This window comes from Empidonax traillii, unplaced genomic scaffold (assembly GCF_003031625.1).
Source record: "Empidonax traillii isolate 1590-97213 ecotype Southwest subspecies unplaced genomic scaffold, ASM303162v1 scaffold398:size1781980, whole genome shotgun sequence".
NCBI classification, from domain to species: domain Eukaryota; kingdom Metazoa; phylum Chordata; class Aves; order Passeriformes; family Tyrannidae; genus Empidonax; species Empidonax traillii.
Genome location: NW_020955591.1, coordinates 1,537,597 through 1,549,877, shown reverse-complemented (window position 1 = coordinate 1,549,877; position 12,281 = coordinate 1,537,597). Strand labels below are relative to the sequence as shown.

At 44.8% G+C, this 12,281-nt stretch overlaps 1 protein-coding gene across 1 annotated transcript; it reads right to left on the bottom strand.

The window, feature by feature from the left end:
• Positions 1-389: 389 nt before the first annotated feature.
• Positions 390-8,825, bottom strand: LBHD2 (LBH domain containing 2). Its single transcript, XM_027893594.1, has 3 exons — positions 8,707-8,825; positions 4,765-4,966; positions 390-3,659 (listed from the first exon to the last, which is right to left on the bottom strand). Exons 1-3 carry the CDS (start codon positions 8,794-8,796, stop codon positions 3,583-3,585), a joined length of 369 nt encoding a protein of 122 aa, XP_027749395.1. The 5' UTR covers positions 8,797-8,825; the 3' UTR covers positions 390-3,582.
• Between the last annotated feature and the right edge of the window lie 3,456 nt (positions 8,826-12,281).

Sequence of the window (12,281 nt, the reverse complement as noted above, 5' to 3'; positions counted from 1 at the left end):
TAGCCTTTCCAGAAAATGTTAAAAATGTGCATTGCATTAAAAGGTGAATGAAGATGAGCCAGCTGGCTTGCTGCTAGCACAGCAAGGCAGAGTACCACCAGGGTGAGCAGGGCAGAGAGGAAATCCTGAAAGGAAAGCAAGAGGTGTTGAGCTGCCTGGTCTTGGAAGGGCACAAAGGAAAGAGATGGTTGATGGCAACTGCCATTGGTGTAAATCTGAATTTATCTGTGTAGGAGCATGAGGTTGGAGGGCCTGGGTGAGTATTTTTCACATGCCACAGGACAAAGGCAAGCTTAGAGTGGGCTTCATTCCCTGTAGTGGTGGTAGGACACACCCCACCACAAATAACCCTTTGCATTTTTAAACCAAGACACTGTGGATACAACCACTTCTCCCAATCGGTCCAGTATAGGCATTTAATAGGCTAAATGGTGTAATACATCTACAGGACATACATTAGTCGAGTATTATGTACAGGTGGCATTTTACAAAATTAGAAAGAACTGAAATAGAGCAAAATCCAACAATGTCTTACTCCATAAAACTTCCTTTCTGCACTACATGAAATATTCTACAAGCTAGACTAGAAAAATATGACTGAATGTCTTTTTTTTTCTTTTTAGTTTCTACAAAGCTTTTAATCCAGAAAAAAATACAAAACAACTATTGAGTTTATTAGAGAGACAACACTTGCACACAGACAAAGTAAGTGGACATTCATAGACCTGCAAGTTCAATAAATAGGGCTTGTTTGTAGAAAACAATTTTCTCTCTATCTTGCTCTCCTGTTTTAGGGCCTCTGGCCCATGTTGAGAAAAATAAAAATGGGAGGAGGAGTTTGGCTTTGCATGGGTGTTAAACTGAGGCCACACAGCTTTAGGACAAAGCTTTAGTTTGAAGCAACCACTTGCTTCAGGTAAAATAATTCAGGGGGGAGTACTGCAAAAGAGGGAAAAGGAAAGAGAGGAGTAATCAGGCTAGAAAAAGGAAATCTGGGATATCTATATGGGCTGTAGCTTTACATACAAGGATTAAAAAAAGTAGTGCTGCTTGCATGGTGTTTTTTCAGGGTGTAAGTAGAATTTTGTTGTTTCTTTGGAAAACTTATTTAGGGAAGTGCCATTGACCTCAGGTGGAAATAGGATAAGGGCCATCCAGAGCAGGAAGGGAGGGAGCGTCTGAAAGCAGATAGAGAGCACATAAAATTGGGGGAAGTGTTTCAAACAACTGTTTTTCCTTTTATAAAGCAAAAAGCAAATTAAGTGATACGTCTAACGTCATTCCTCACGGAGCTGGGCAGATGCAGATTGGAAGGAAATCACAGAGCTAAAAATATGTCGTCACCGCTGTTGTTTTCTCCCCAGAGCTTTGTAAAACTTCTTGACAGTCGATTCAAAAGCAGCATTTAAATAACACCTCCCATCAGCCTGGCCACCTTGCCAGCATGGCTCTTCTCCTGCCCATACTGGGTCTGAGCTGGGGACCTCCCCTCACTGCTCCAGTGTTACCCCAGCAGGGAGCTTGAGCTTGTTCTTGTTTTGGTGGCTTTGTCAGAAAACTGTCACCAGTGAAGGGGGTGACAGCAGCCAGATTTAGGAGGTGCTCTTGAAACCTTCAGGTACTCTGGTGAAATTCAGTGCTCTGACCAGAATCCCACTCACTGACAAAATAATTCTGTGACAGTGTGGGCAAGAAAGTCTACATCAAGAAGGCAAAACAGATTGTTATATAGGTTGAGAGAGCAAAGTTTAACTTAAGTATCACATTATACTGTACTACACTGCTTATAAAAAGGGTCCTAGATCCAAAACACCCCAAAGAATGAGCTATAGATTTGTACATAAATTAATGTTGCTTTGAAGTAAAATAGTCTCTTCCCTTTGTATTAAACATTCATTGCACAGAATTCTTTGTGAGTAAATATATTAAATTTGGTTGCTAAGAAGGTATAAACTTATTAATACATCTGGTCAGTAAATTTTATTGACCATCACACAATTAAAAGTTGCAGTTAGAGGAAATTATTACTGGAGAAAAGAAAGCACTTGGAAGTCAACTTAGGAGTTAATGCTGGAAGGAATCCTGTTATTTCCTTCCATCTACAGCAAGCGGCTTCTTCTGGATGCAACATTAATTGGAAGTGCAGACCCCATCCAGCCCTGCAGAGACGGAGAAAGCCAACTTCACAGCTTACAGGACACTCGTCACTGACACAGTTAAATCCCTCTGAGTACACACATTCTCTACCCCCACCAGCACCATCCAAAGGGTTTTGAGCTGAGATAGATGCTTCTCCTGGGACAGTGGGAGGGAATCTCTTGGACATCCCCATGCAGCAAGGGGTTCACCCCTGTCAAAATGACCCCCAAATTCCCTAGGAAAATCCACTGGAGGCCAGAGGTGTCCAGAGACAGCTTGTCCCACCGTGAGCTCTGGGCTCCAGGAGGTGACTACGCATCCCAAGCTGAGGGGGCCTGTGAGGGCACCCCTTGGCACATGCGCTCCTGCCAGCAGTGCCACCCGGGCAGGAGGGAGGCAGGTGTTTGTCCCACCACCACAGCTCTCCTCCACTCCCTCTTACTGCAGGTGGCACAGGGGGAAACCTGAAGCCAGACAAAATGAAGAACAGGCTTGGGATGTGCTGTGGAGCTCCTGCCACCTACCCCCCACCACTGCCCAGCTTGGGCCAAGGGAGGAACAGCTGCATCTCTGCACTCGGGTTATACACCAAACATACCAAAGAAGAGATGTCACAACAATTTCTATTCACAAGGTGGGACAAAGCCAGCCCTGGGGGGAGCAGGAGCCATCTCATTGGCTTTAAGGGAGGGAAGTGCACCCCACCTGGCCTGAAGCGTGCACGAACAGCACGATCCACCCAACCAAGCCCACCCCAGACAGCCCCACTCCACGAACACCAGCGACTAGCTCATCGTTTCATCAATGTACAGCGAGAAAGCGCTTCCAAAAGGCATCAGCCTTACTAAAAAGGCGGCTAAGGAAAGGCTGGTTCATCCAAATTTGCACAGGTTAGCCAAAAGGAGAGAACTGCTCTGGGCTGCCCTGGGGCAGCAGCCAGGAGGCAAACCTTGCCCTTGCGTCTCTATACAAAAGTTACAAAATCAACTGGTGACATTATATTACATCTATTGTCCATAATATCACAGTGCTAGTTTTAAATGGCTAAAAAAAAAAAAAAAAAAAAAAAAAAAAAGTTTTAGATTTAAGACATCCTTCCTGTAGAAACGCAACACCTTTATCCTGTTGTTGATACCTGAAAGCAGCCTTTCTTGAAAAAGGTAAAACCAATGAAATGCACTAATTGAAATGAGGAGCATCTTTTCCTTGACAGTCTCATATTTCCTAACACTTCCCAAGGGAAAATTAAACAAATAATATGAATCCCAGCCTGAAAATCAAAATGTTAAAAGAACAGTTCTAAAGCCCAGACGCTTCTTACCAAGTACTAACTAAATAAAACCCTTGCAGATTTAAATACAGATTACTTTGACATGTCTTCAGAGTGTGTTAGCTTTCCAACAACATTCACAATGAAGTTTCATTTCTGAGGCCATGGAGTTCCTATTCATGCTCTTCAGTTCTACTTTCCAGGGTATCTGTAGTGTCTTCCACTTCTTGAGCTGCATGTGCTAAAGTATCTGCAAAGAAATGGCTCGTCAGTATTTATTTCCTCAGATGTGTCCAACGTTTGTTAGATTCCCGGCTCCACCCAGCAGTTGATCCATTAGGATGATTAGACCTGACACAAGCATTTTTCTCTGCTTACAAACCAAGAGTTAAACCTGGAGTAGGGAACTCTGAGTGCATCACAGTCTGACTTTACAGAAAACTTGAGACCTCAGGTCAGATATTAGTGAGGTGAAGTGATCCCTATGGACAACCACTGCCACAGGAAGGCTACCTGCTGTCTGAAATCTGCTCAAACTGTCATTAGAGTCTAACATCAAGGCACAAAAACAACACAGACTCCACAATATGCAACCTGGAGGTCAGAAACAGATTTGGCTCATATTTCTACTTGAGATGGTTGTCACCATCCAGAACTGCCAACTGGAATTGCAGGTGATTTTACACTTCAAGACCATTTGTCATTACCCCTTTGAAGGGAAGTGAAGGTGCATCTTGCACCCCATCTCCTGGCTGCTGTGTCTGGGCATTTGAGTAGCAAATGCTGGTACACTGAAATGGAAACCGGGTCACTTTTTAAGAGAAAAGGATAGTGGCTGAGATGAAAAGAAAAAAGGGAAACAAATAGATCGGTTCCACCCTGGAGCACTCCCTGTGCAAGCTACAGTCCAACGAACTCTTATCTTTAGCCATATTTACCCCACAGTGACACTGCTAGTCATAGCTACATGTTTATGAGTTCCTGATGCACTAACACACTCCTGAGACATCACAATGCTTTGAAAATGTGCAACTGTTAAATACTTTGCTTCTAGGATAGGAGACAGGGAGGTAGATACAAGCTATTGACCAGGATTTCTGTTTCTGAGCATGATCTGCTAACATGCAGTGAACTAACTGTCTATTGGCCACGAGAGTGGCTGAGGTAGACAAAAACACCATGTTTAAAAGTTACAAGGAAATTTTCACTCCACAGGACTCCTTCTCCAGTCCAGGTATTTCTGGGCATCTTCAAATACCTACAATTCTTTGGTTCACTGTTAACTTCAGTGCACAGCATGATCTGAAACAGTTATTTTCCTATGGGGAACAAGGATGAAAATTACTCATTCAGACCTTCCAGATCCATCTGCTGCTGCTGCTGCTGGACACAGACTCTTTGGTCACCGTGCAGACCCTTATCCTCTGCTGATTTCAGGTCCTCAGGAGGCCAGCGCAGCTCCCCGCTCTCCACCTCCCCGGACTCAGTTGGCTCCACCACGATTGAAGGCAGTCTTTTGGACAGCTTGGGGTACTTCTCACGTGAGTCTGGGAAGGCCTGGGGAGATATTTAGGGACATGTACATCAGAGCCTTGCCCAGGGATGCATATTCAGAGCAAGTAGAGTACATCCTTGCTACATTTGACATGCACTCACACGTCCCTTAAAAAATCCTCTTCAAACTGGTGCAGGGAAACAGTCCTTCACAGGGAGCATTTCAAAAGCAGCTGAACCCAGGTCCTTGCTGGACAAGCATGGATGCAGAGGGGCTATAGATCTCAGCACACTCTCCCCTGTACATTCTGTCCCTTCCTAACCAAAGAAAACACTTTGCTTGTCACTGTGTCGAGCAGACAATTGCCTTGTGTGATCCGATGTGAGTAGTAAAAATGGAGACTTAGGAGACAAAATTTGTTATGCTGCCAAACACTCATGTTTCAGTCCTGACGGGTTTTTAGGACACGGAAGTCATTTCTATAATGCCAATCTAAATGGTTGCTGCAGCCCTTCTGGCTGCTCTCCTTTCACTTTGATATGACATTCATGTTTTCTTGCACTGACAGTTTATCAAGGAGCCACCATTCTGTAAAGCTATTTTCTGTAATGTGAAACACTGTATTTTATGATGCGTTCATGCAAAACAGGGAGCCCCAGAGATGGTTTTTACACAGAGGATGGTGTCAGCTATTTATTTTCATTTGTCACATTGAAGCTGCAGGTCAAACACTACACCATGGTTAGAGCTTGAAGCTGAACTAGGTCTTTTTAGTGAAGGATATTGTAAAAAGTAAAAGTGCTTTCCTGTTTTCAACATCACTGGATCACTTAAATCTCTCAGGATACTTTGTTTTGAATTGCATTTCTTCTGGGGTTTTTTGAAGAAAAATCATTCCAGCTCCTCCAGGACATTACTACAAGAAATTGCTGTTCCTTCCTTGAAACCTTACCTCCTGGATTCTCAAACGTCTGTACACCTTAGCTAACAAGCCGCACATCTCTCAGTGCTAGCTAAGTTTTACTCTAATTTTATTTATTTTATTTGTAACAGTAACATCAAGATGCACGCTAGGGGATCGAACTAGCAGTTGAAAGCAAGAACAATCCCAGTTTAACTTCAGACGCTGCCACAGGTTTGCTGTGTGCTGGTGGGAGCCTCCCCACACATCTGCAACATGTTCACCACTGCATCTGGGTCTCTGGTTAGACCAAACACTGCTGGTTATGTAGCCAGTCTCAGCACAGCTCCTGCTGTGAGCACAGGCAGAAACATGCAGATATTCCCTAACCACCACAGGAGTGGGCACATCCCCCAGGACACTGACAGGGATCTGGGGATGTCATAACCCACTGGAGGTGTTTGCTCCATGGTTTTAGAAACCTTCTTTTATCTCAGCAGCTGCACTCTCCAAAAGCCTGGGGTTTAGCTGTCCCACTTAGCACCAGAGCTGGCATGGGGAGGCAAGCCCTTGGGAAGGGCTGTACTTCTAGGAAGAAGCAAGCACAGTTTTAATATTGCTGCGATGTCTGTCTGACTTCTGGAGATGGGGAAGGACCATAATCCTGACCCTCATGCCCTCACTCCCCATGGTAGTGTTGTAAGGATTCATGACTTTTTGCAAATCTATACAAGAGTGAGAAATGTTGTGTATTACTGTTAGTGTTGCAAAGTGAGATACAATTAGGGAGAAGTTTTTTTTGTGAGAAGGGCCCTTCAGTACAACTAGACCAAGTGAATCACTGAAGGTGAACCTTTCTGATGCCTCCCTGAGCTGCACTCACAGGGTGTAACTCGTCCTGACCAAGCAATGTCGCTTATGCTGCCTATCAAAAAAGTTCCTCCCAGCTTCCCATTACACACACTCCTCCAGACCTGTTGGAAAGACATTTCCATGGCAGCTGTCTCAACTGGGAGGAATTTTTAATAAGTGTCTAATACAATCCTGCTATTTCCAAATATGAGACAAAGTAAGATCTCCTCGGCCAGGACAGGACCAGAGATGCCCCTTGGGAGCAGTGCACTCCTCTGCAGAACCACAGAGCCCAGGTCCCTGAGCCTCACAGCTCAGCTGGCAGAGAATAACCATAAAATTATGGGCAAATTGCTGAATTTCCTCCCATGGCTTCACAGGCAGATGACAGTGACCTCTTCCCCTGGCAGAGGGCTGCATGACAGCCACCCCACCCCCAAGCTTGCTGGTAACCTTTGGATGGGAGATCCAATACAACAAAAATTCTGCTTTTTTCATCTGCTTTCTGAAGCTCGAGGAAATGAAACAGAAAGATCTAAAAATGTGCTGAGAGCCAATTACTATGGCTGCAACAAAATTTAGGAAATGCACCTGCGTGGCCTCAGCCTGACTATTTTCGTTTGTGTCATCCTCATATGGTCTTTCCTCTCACCAATCACATAATGTTTTTTTCCAGCAGAGCCCAGTATTTACCATGTCCCTCCAGCAATGAGTCAGGACTGGCAGGAAGCAGAGCTGCCTGTCGGGCCTCACTGTGTTTTTCTGCGGAAGCTGGAGTGTATGACGAGTGGGCAGGAGACTGCAGGAAAAGAAGGACTGGTCTCCTGGACAAAGTGCTTGGAAGTTGCTGGAAGAAACCTGCTTTTCCTACTGAGTCACTGACTTTGCACCACATCTCATTTCTATTTGACTTTTTTTGCCTTGGGTGGCCATCACTAAAGTGTGGAGGGTAACACCTTCTTCCAGAGGTGAAAGGTAAAAGAGCTGGGGGAAAAACTCTGGAGCATATGATCAGGGACACCACAGAACAGCTCTTGAACACATAGATGAAGCCAGGGCTGGGACAGAGTTTGGGCAGCATACACTAACACAACACTGAAAACTTGGAACTTGGTGAAAAAGAGGAAAGACAATATTGAAAATGTGCTCCTTAAGGGAGCAGCATTTTTCCTGTGCGGTTGCTGAGGCATGGGAAAGTCTACGGTACACTCTTTAATTGAACAAAGGCTTTCATTGCATGCACAAGTGATCCAAGAGGAATTTGCAAAATTTCAGCTGTGACTTCCTTGGCTTCCAAATGCATGATTGTCACCTGCAATAGGCTGCTCCAAGAGTAGCTTTCTGAGTCTGCTTTCAATGTTACACCTTGTGTTGAGGAGCAACTCAGGTCCAACCAGGACACATTTAAGTGGTTTGTCCCTGGTAGTGACAGAGAATAATGAGCACATCGTGAGTGCAAACTAGGACATGGGGGCTGTCACAGGAGGGGCTTGGGACATCATGATCCATCCTGCTGGAATGAGCACCACGAGCAGGTACATGAGTGAGTGTCTGAGACTGCCTGGGGACACAAAATGCTCTTGCACCTGCCAGCAAATGGCCCTGACCAGTGCTGCTGCTATGATGCCACAGCCATTTATGTGAATTACACAGTCATTTCAAATGGTCTCTGTCCTAAAAAGGGAGCTCCCTCTGAGCCTGAGGAAACTCAGCTGATTACAAGGATGCTGTATAAAAGCTGTGGCACAGTACTGGCTGGATGTCTTCATTGCACAGCAGTTGCTCAAATCCGAACTCTTGGTGACAAACAGCCTCTTTGCCTGCATCCAGGCATCGCTGTCACTGTGCCATGCAGACCTGATAAAACACTCTTGCCAAACTCCTACCTTTTAATAATAAAACCTAAGTAAGATCAAACATGTATTTCAGGGTTTGTTTTTCTGGCAGCTGTGCTCTAGAGTTCGACATCTACCTGTATGACAGTTACTGGTTGCATTAAATTGCTTTTGATAAGCAGCTTGGGGTACTTTCCAGTTCTGCTAAAGTTACCTGGCTTGAAGGGCCTCCTTCTTCCTCAGGAGTCTGGCTGAGTGTGAATTCCTCCATCACCGGTTCTCGTGTGTTCATCACCTCTGTCATGCTGTGATTATTAAAACAGAATGGGAATACTCAGCTCATGTACCATGGAATAGCAGAGAAGACCCCAACAGAGTCCCAGAGTCAATAGCTGGAAAGTGGGATCCTCCAATGTTATTAGTACCTAATTTATTATTGATAGATGAGCTCAGAAATTGCATCTGTTGACCAAAAAAACTTACTGGTGGAAATATCAGCCTTGAATTACATTCTTATTCGATTCTTCATAATGTCTTCAATATTTGCTCTTCCCAGATGTCTATTCCATTTAGCCATGAGCCAGCACTTCTTTTTAAACTGTTAATTCCAGACACACCAGCTGTATTGGTGTCTAAGGACCAGATTTTTCAATAGTCTTTACTCGCTTGAGTGTTCAGAGAGGTGTTGAGTGGGATTTTCAAATGCATCAGGGAATGTTTGGCACCTAAATCTGATTTAAATCAGGGACTTAGGCACCCAAGCTGCTTATGTGCCCATTAGGTATCCCCCTGTGCCACTTGGCACCCGAGGCACCACAGTGCTGGCCCTTGAGCTCGCCTTGTTTTGCTGGGCATTGCAGCACTCCAGAGCAGATTGACAAGAGCCGGCTGCAGCCCTCACTGCAGGGAGCTCAGCCCAGCCTGTAGATGGGTAGCTGCACATCTCCATTAGGATTTTCCTCACATTGCAATTTATAGCCACAGCATTCTACTGGAAAATTTGAGGCTGCCTGAGAACTCCAGAATGCATATTAAGTGCGTAGGAGCAAACAGAGCCTGACCCACTTTGACCTAGAGACTGAAAGGTCCACGTTCATTTTAAATGTGAATATATCAGCCCTGGATAGACTTGGCACTGGGCTTTCACTCTCTTTAGCTGGCATTCATCAGGTAGAGCAGTTAGTGGCTGCTGGAGCCTCCTGCAGCACGCAGAATGTAGGCATCATCAATTACACCGCCCTGCCACCTGCCACAGCAAACACCCCTTTAGGCACGACTAAATGCTGCCATTAATTCTGGTCCCGCTTCACACACAAAAGCCTTCTTTGTAAAGGCTGCTCATACTGAGAAATGCCAACTAAAACATCTTAAGGATAACTTGTTTCAGGCTTACATTACCAATTATTCCACAAAACTAAATTTTACAATATCTGCAATTACTACAAAACCCTTCACAATGACTTTAATTAGCTGTAGCACGGAGCAGCATGATAGCACAAAGACTTTCACTCCCACTGCATCGTATTTAAAAAAGAGCAAGGCAGACCCAGAAGACTCTTGAGCTCAGCTATGGACCAGGACCCAATCCCTTAGGCACCCATCAGCTTAGGGAAAAGCCCTGAAGTGACAGCCTTGGACCCAACCAACACTGAATTAATCCACATGCTTCCTGGTACACAGACATGCACACAACAGGAGAGCAGAACCAGGCTCTGAAACTTTGCAAGAGGCTGAACCAAACCCCTGATCTGGGCACCCCCCAGCTTACATGGCCTGAATCCTCCCACAGCCTTGGCACAGTAGAAGAGGGACAGATTCTGCCTGCTAGGAAGTGAGTTTTGACTCCCTGCCCTTGCTTGGACCTGTACCAGTCCCCAAGGACACCACAAACCACCTAACCAGTAAAATACATAGATTTTTCTGGACACATGCTTTTATTCTTAAAGCACCCAGCAGGCTATACCACTGGGCACCTGTGAACAATAGCACTGAGGGAGTGGTGATCTGGAAATGGGAGACCCATTCCCAGGGCGGTGACTGTGGGGCCAGCTGTGCCAGCTGTTCCTGCCACGCGGGACAGCTCTTAAAAGAATAGAGATGTGCCCTTGAACCAAAAAGAAAGTAGTACTCCCTCTGATACCTATTCCCTCTAATCATCCCTAGGGCTCATGCCATTCTTGCCTTTTTTCCCCATTCTGGTCCTGGTCTCTTCCTTGGTCCCAGAGGGATCCTTTTGCATCCCTCCTGATGCACCTCCAGTACTGTCTCTGTGAATGACCTCGCTGGGCAATAGCAGGACTGTGCTCTCCCAGCCCAACTCTTTGGGAAGGCTTGGTCGGGGGGGGCTTTCACACCATGTGTTGGCCAGACCCAGCCGTGAGCCTGGAGGAGCACTGAGGCCATCATTCTGACCATGTACATGATGCACATCTTTCTTTTGGCATCCTTTTTGGGGTTCGGTGCCCCATTACCAGTTGTCCTGGATTGCAGGGAAAGGGATATGTGAAAGTGCGTGTCTAGGTGGAAATAGCCCTGGAGCCTTTGTGTGGGGTCGGTATATATGAAGTGTGGGTCTTGGCAACCACAGATAAGACATGTCCCACTGCTGTGTGTCCTGGGGGTTGGTCCCTGCTAGCCAGCAGCAGGCTCCAGCAGTCAGTTGTAGCTGGCTGGTTTATTTTATCAGCCTTTCAATGCATAGCAAGGGTTTACAATATCTCTCTGTCCTTGTTCCATGGGCCATTAGAGATATACATCCACACATGCACTGTCAAATGTGTCATAAGAGCTCAAAGATGTTGTTAAGACCTCACGAAATTCTATTATTGAGCAATAACAGGCTCCGTGCTTCCCTAAGACCACATTATACCCTGCAGATTATTTCTAAATGACAAAGACAAATGATTCGGGCTAGAAAAATGGTGACAGTTCTGCCAGTGTTACAGCAGATGCCTCAGTGAATCAGCTCCCAAGCTGTTGAAGCCCAGGCCATTTCACAAAATCTGTGCAACTTAAGGCTTTGATTGAATAGGATGGCAGAAGTGATTGTACTTGATGTGTTTCAGAAAAGAACATGGGGCCATGCAACTGGCAAAATAATTAGGCTTTAACTGGAATAGATTAATTGTTCCCAGTCTCCACTTAGAAACAGTAAAGGAAAGCAGAAGAATCTATATGGGCTGTAAAAACAGTGATGCTTCTAACAAGCTTAACTGGGTGTTTAACATTAAAAATAATTAATGCAAAATAATTGGGAAAGTCACTTCAGATTTTTCACCTGAAACTTCAAAATCATTTGTAGAACATCACTGAACTGTTTATAAAGCCACATAATCTGAAAAAGGGGCTTGGTGGTGCTGCTTAGGGCTTTTTAAATTGCCTTAAAGTTCATGTGCAGAATATTTACTTTTCAGCCAGCGTTGATGGAAAAATATTAAGCCACTTTTAGTGCTGCTTTTATGTGAGATGCACTAACATACAACAGAAAAGTGGCTGATACAAACAATTATAATAACTACAGCTCTTAAATTCGGTCTTGCATTCATTTTATGTATGATAGATGCCGGTATCACCAAAGACATACAGTAGCCATAGTGATGCAAAACAAGGCAATAAATAGCATTTACAAACAAAGAATAAATTCTGTTCTGGCAGATGAGTCATCTACTCTGAACCTTAAAATTCTTGTGGCAGTGAATTAAGAGGTACATTACTTCCCCTAGGTTAAATTAAGAACAAATACACCAATTAGGAGGGGGAGAAAGCAAAATCTGTTCTTGCATTTCTGTG

Bases quoted from the DNA above. Each gene is read 5' to 3' on its own strand.
- LBHD2 (XM_027893594.1), bottom strand. From the start codon at position 8,796: ATGACAGAGGTGATGAACACACGAGAACCGGTGATGGAGGAATTCACA. The intron at 4,967-8,706 runs GTAACTTTAGCA...ATATCTCCCCAG, and splicing joins AAGGAGGCCCTTCAAGCCAG to GCCTTCCCAGACTCACGTGA. The intron at 3,660-4,764 runs GTCTGAATGAGT...ATTTCTTTGCAG, and splicing joins GCAGCAGATGGATCTGGAAG to ATACTTTAGCACATGCAGCT.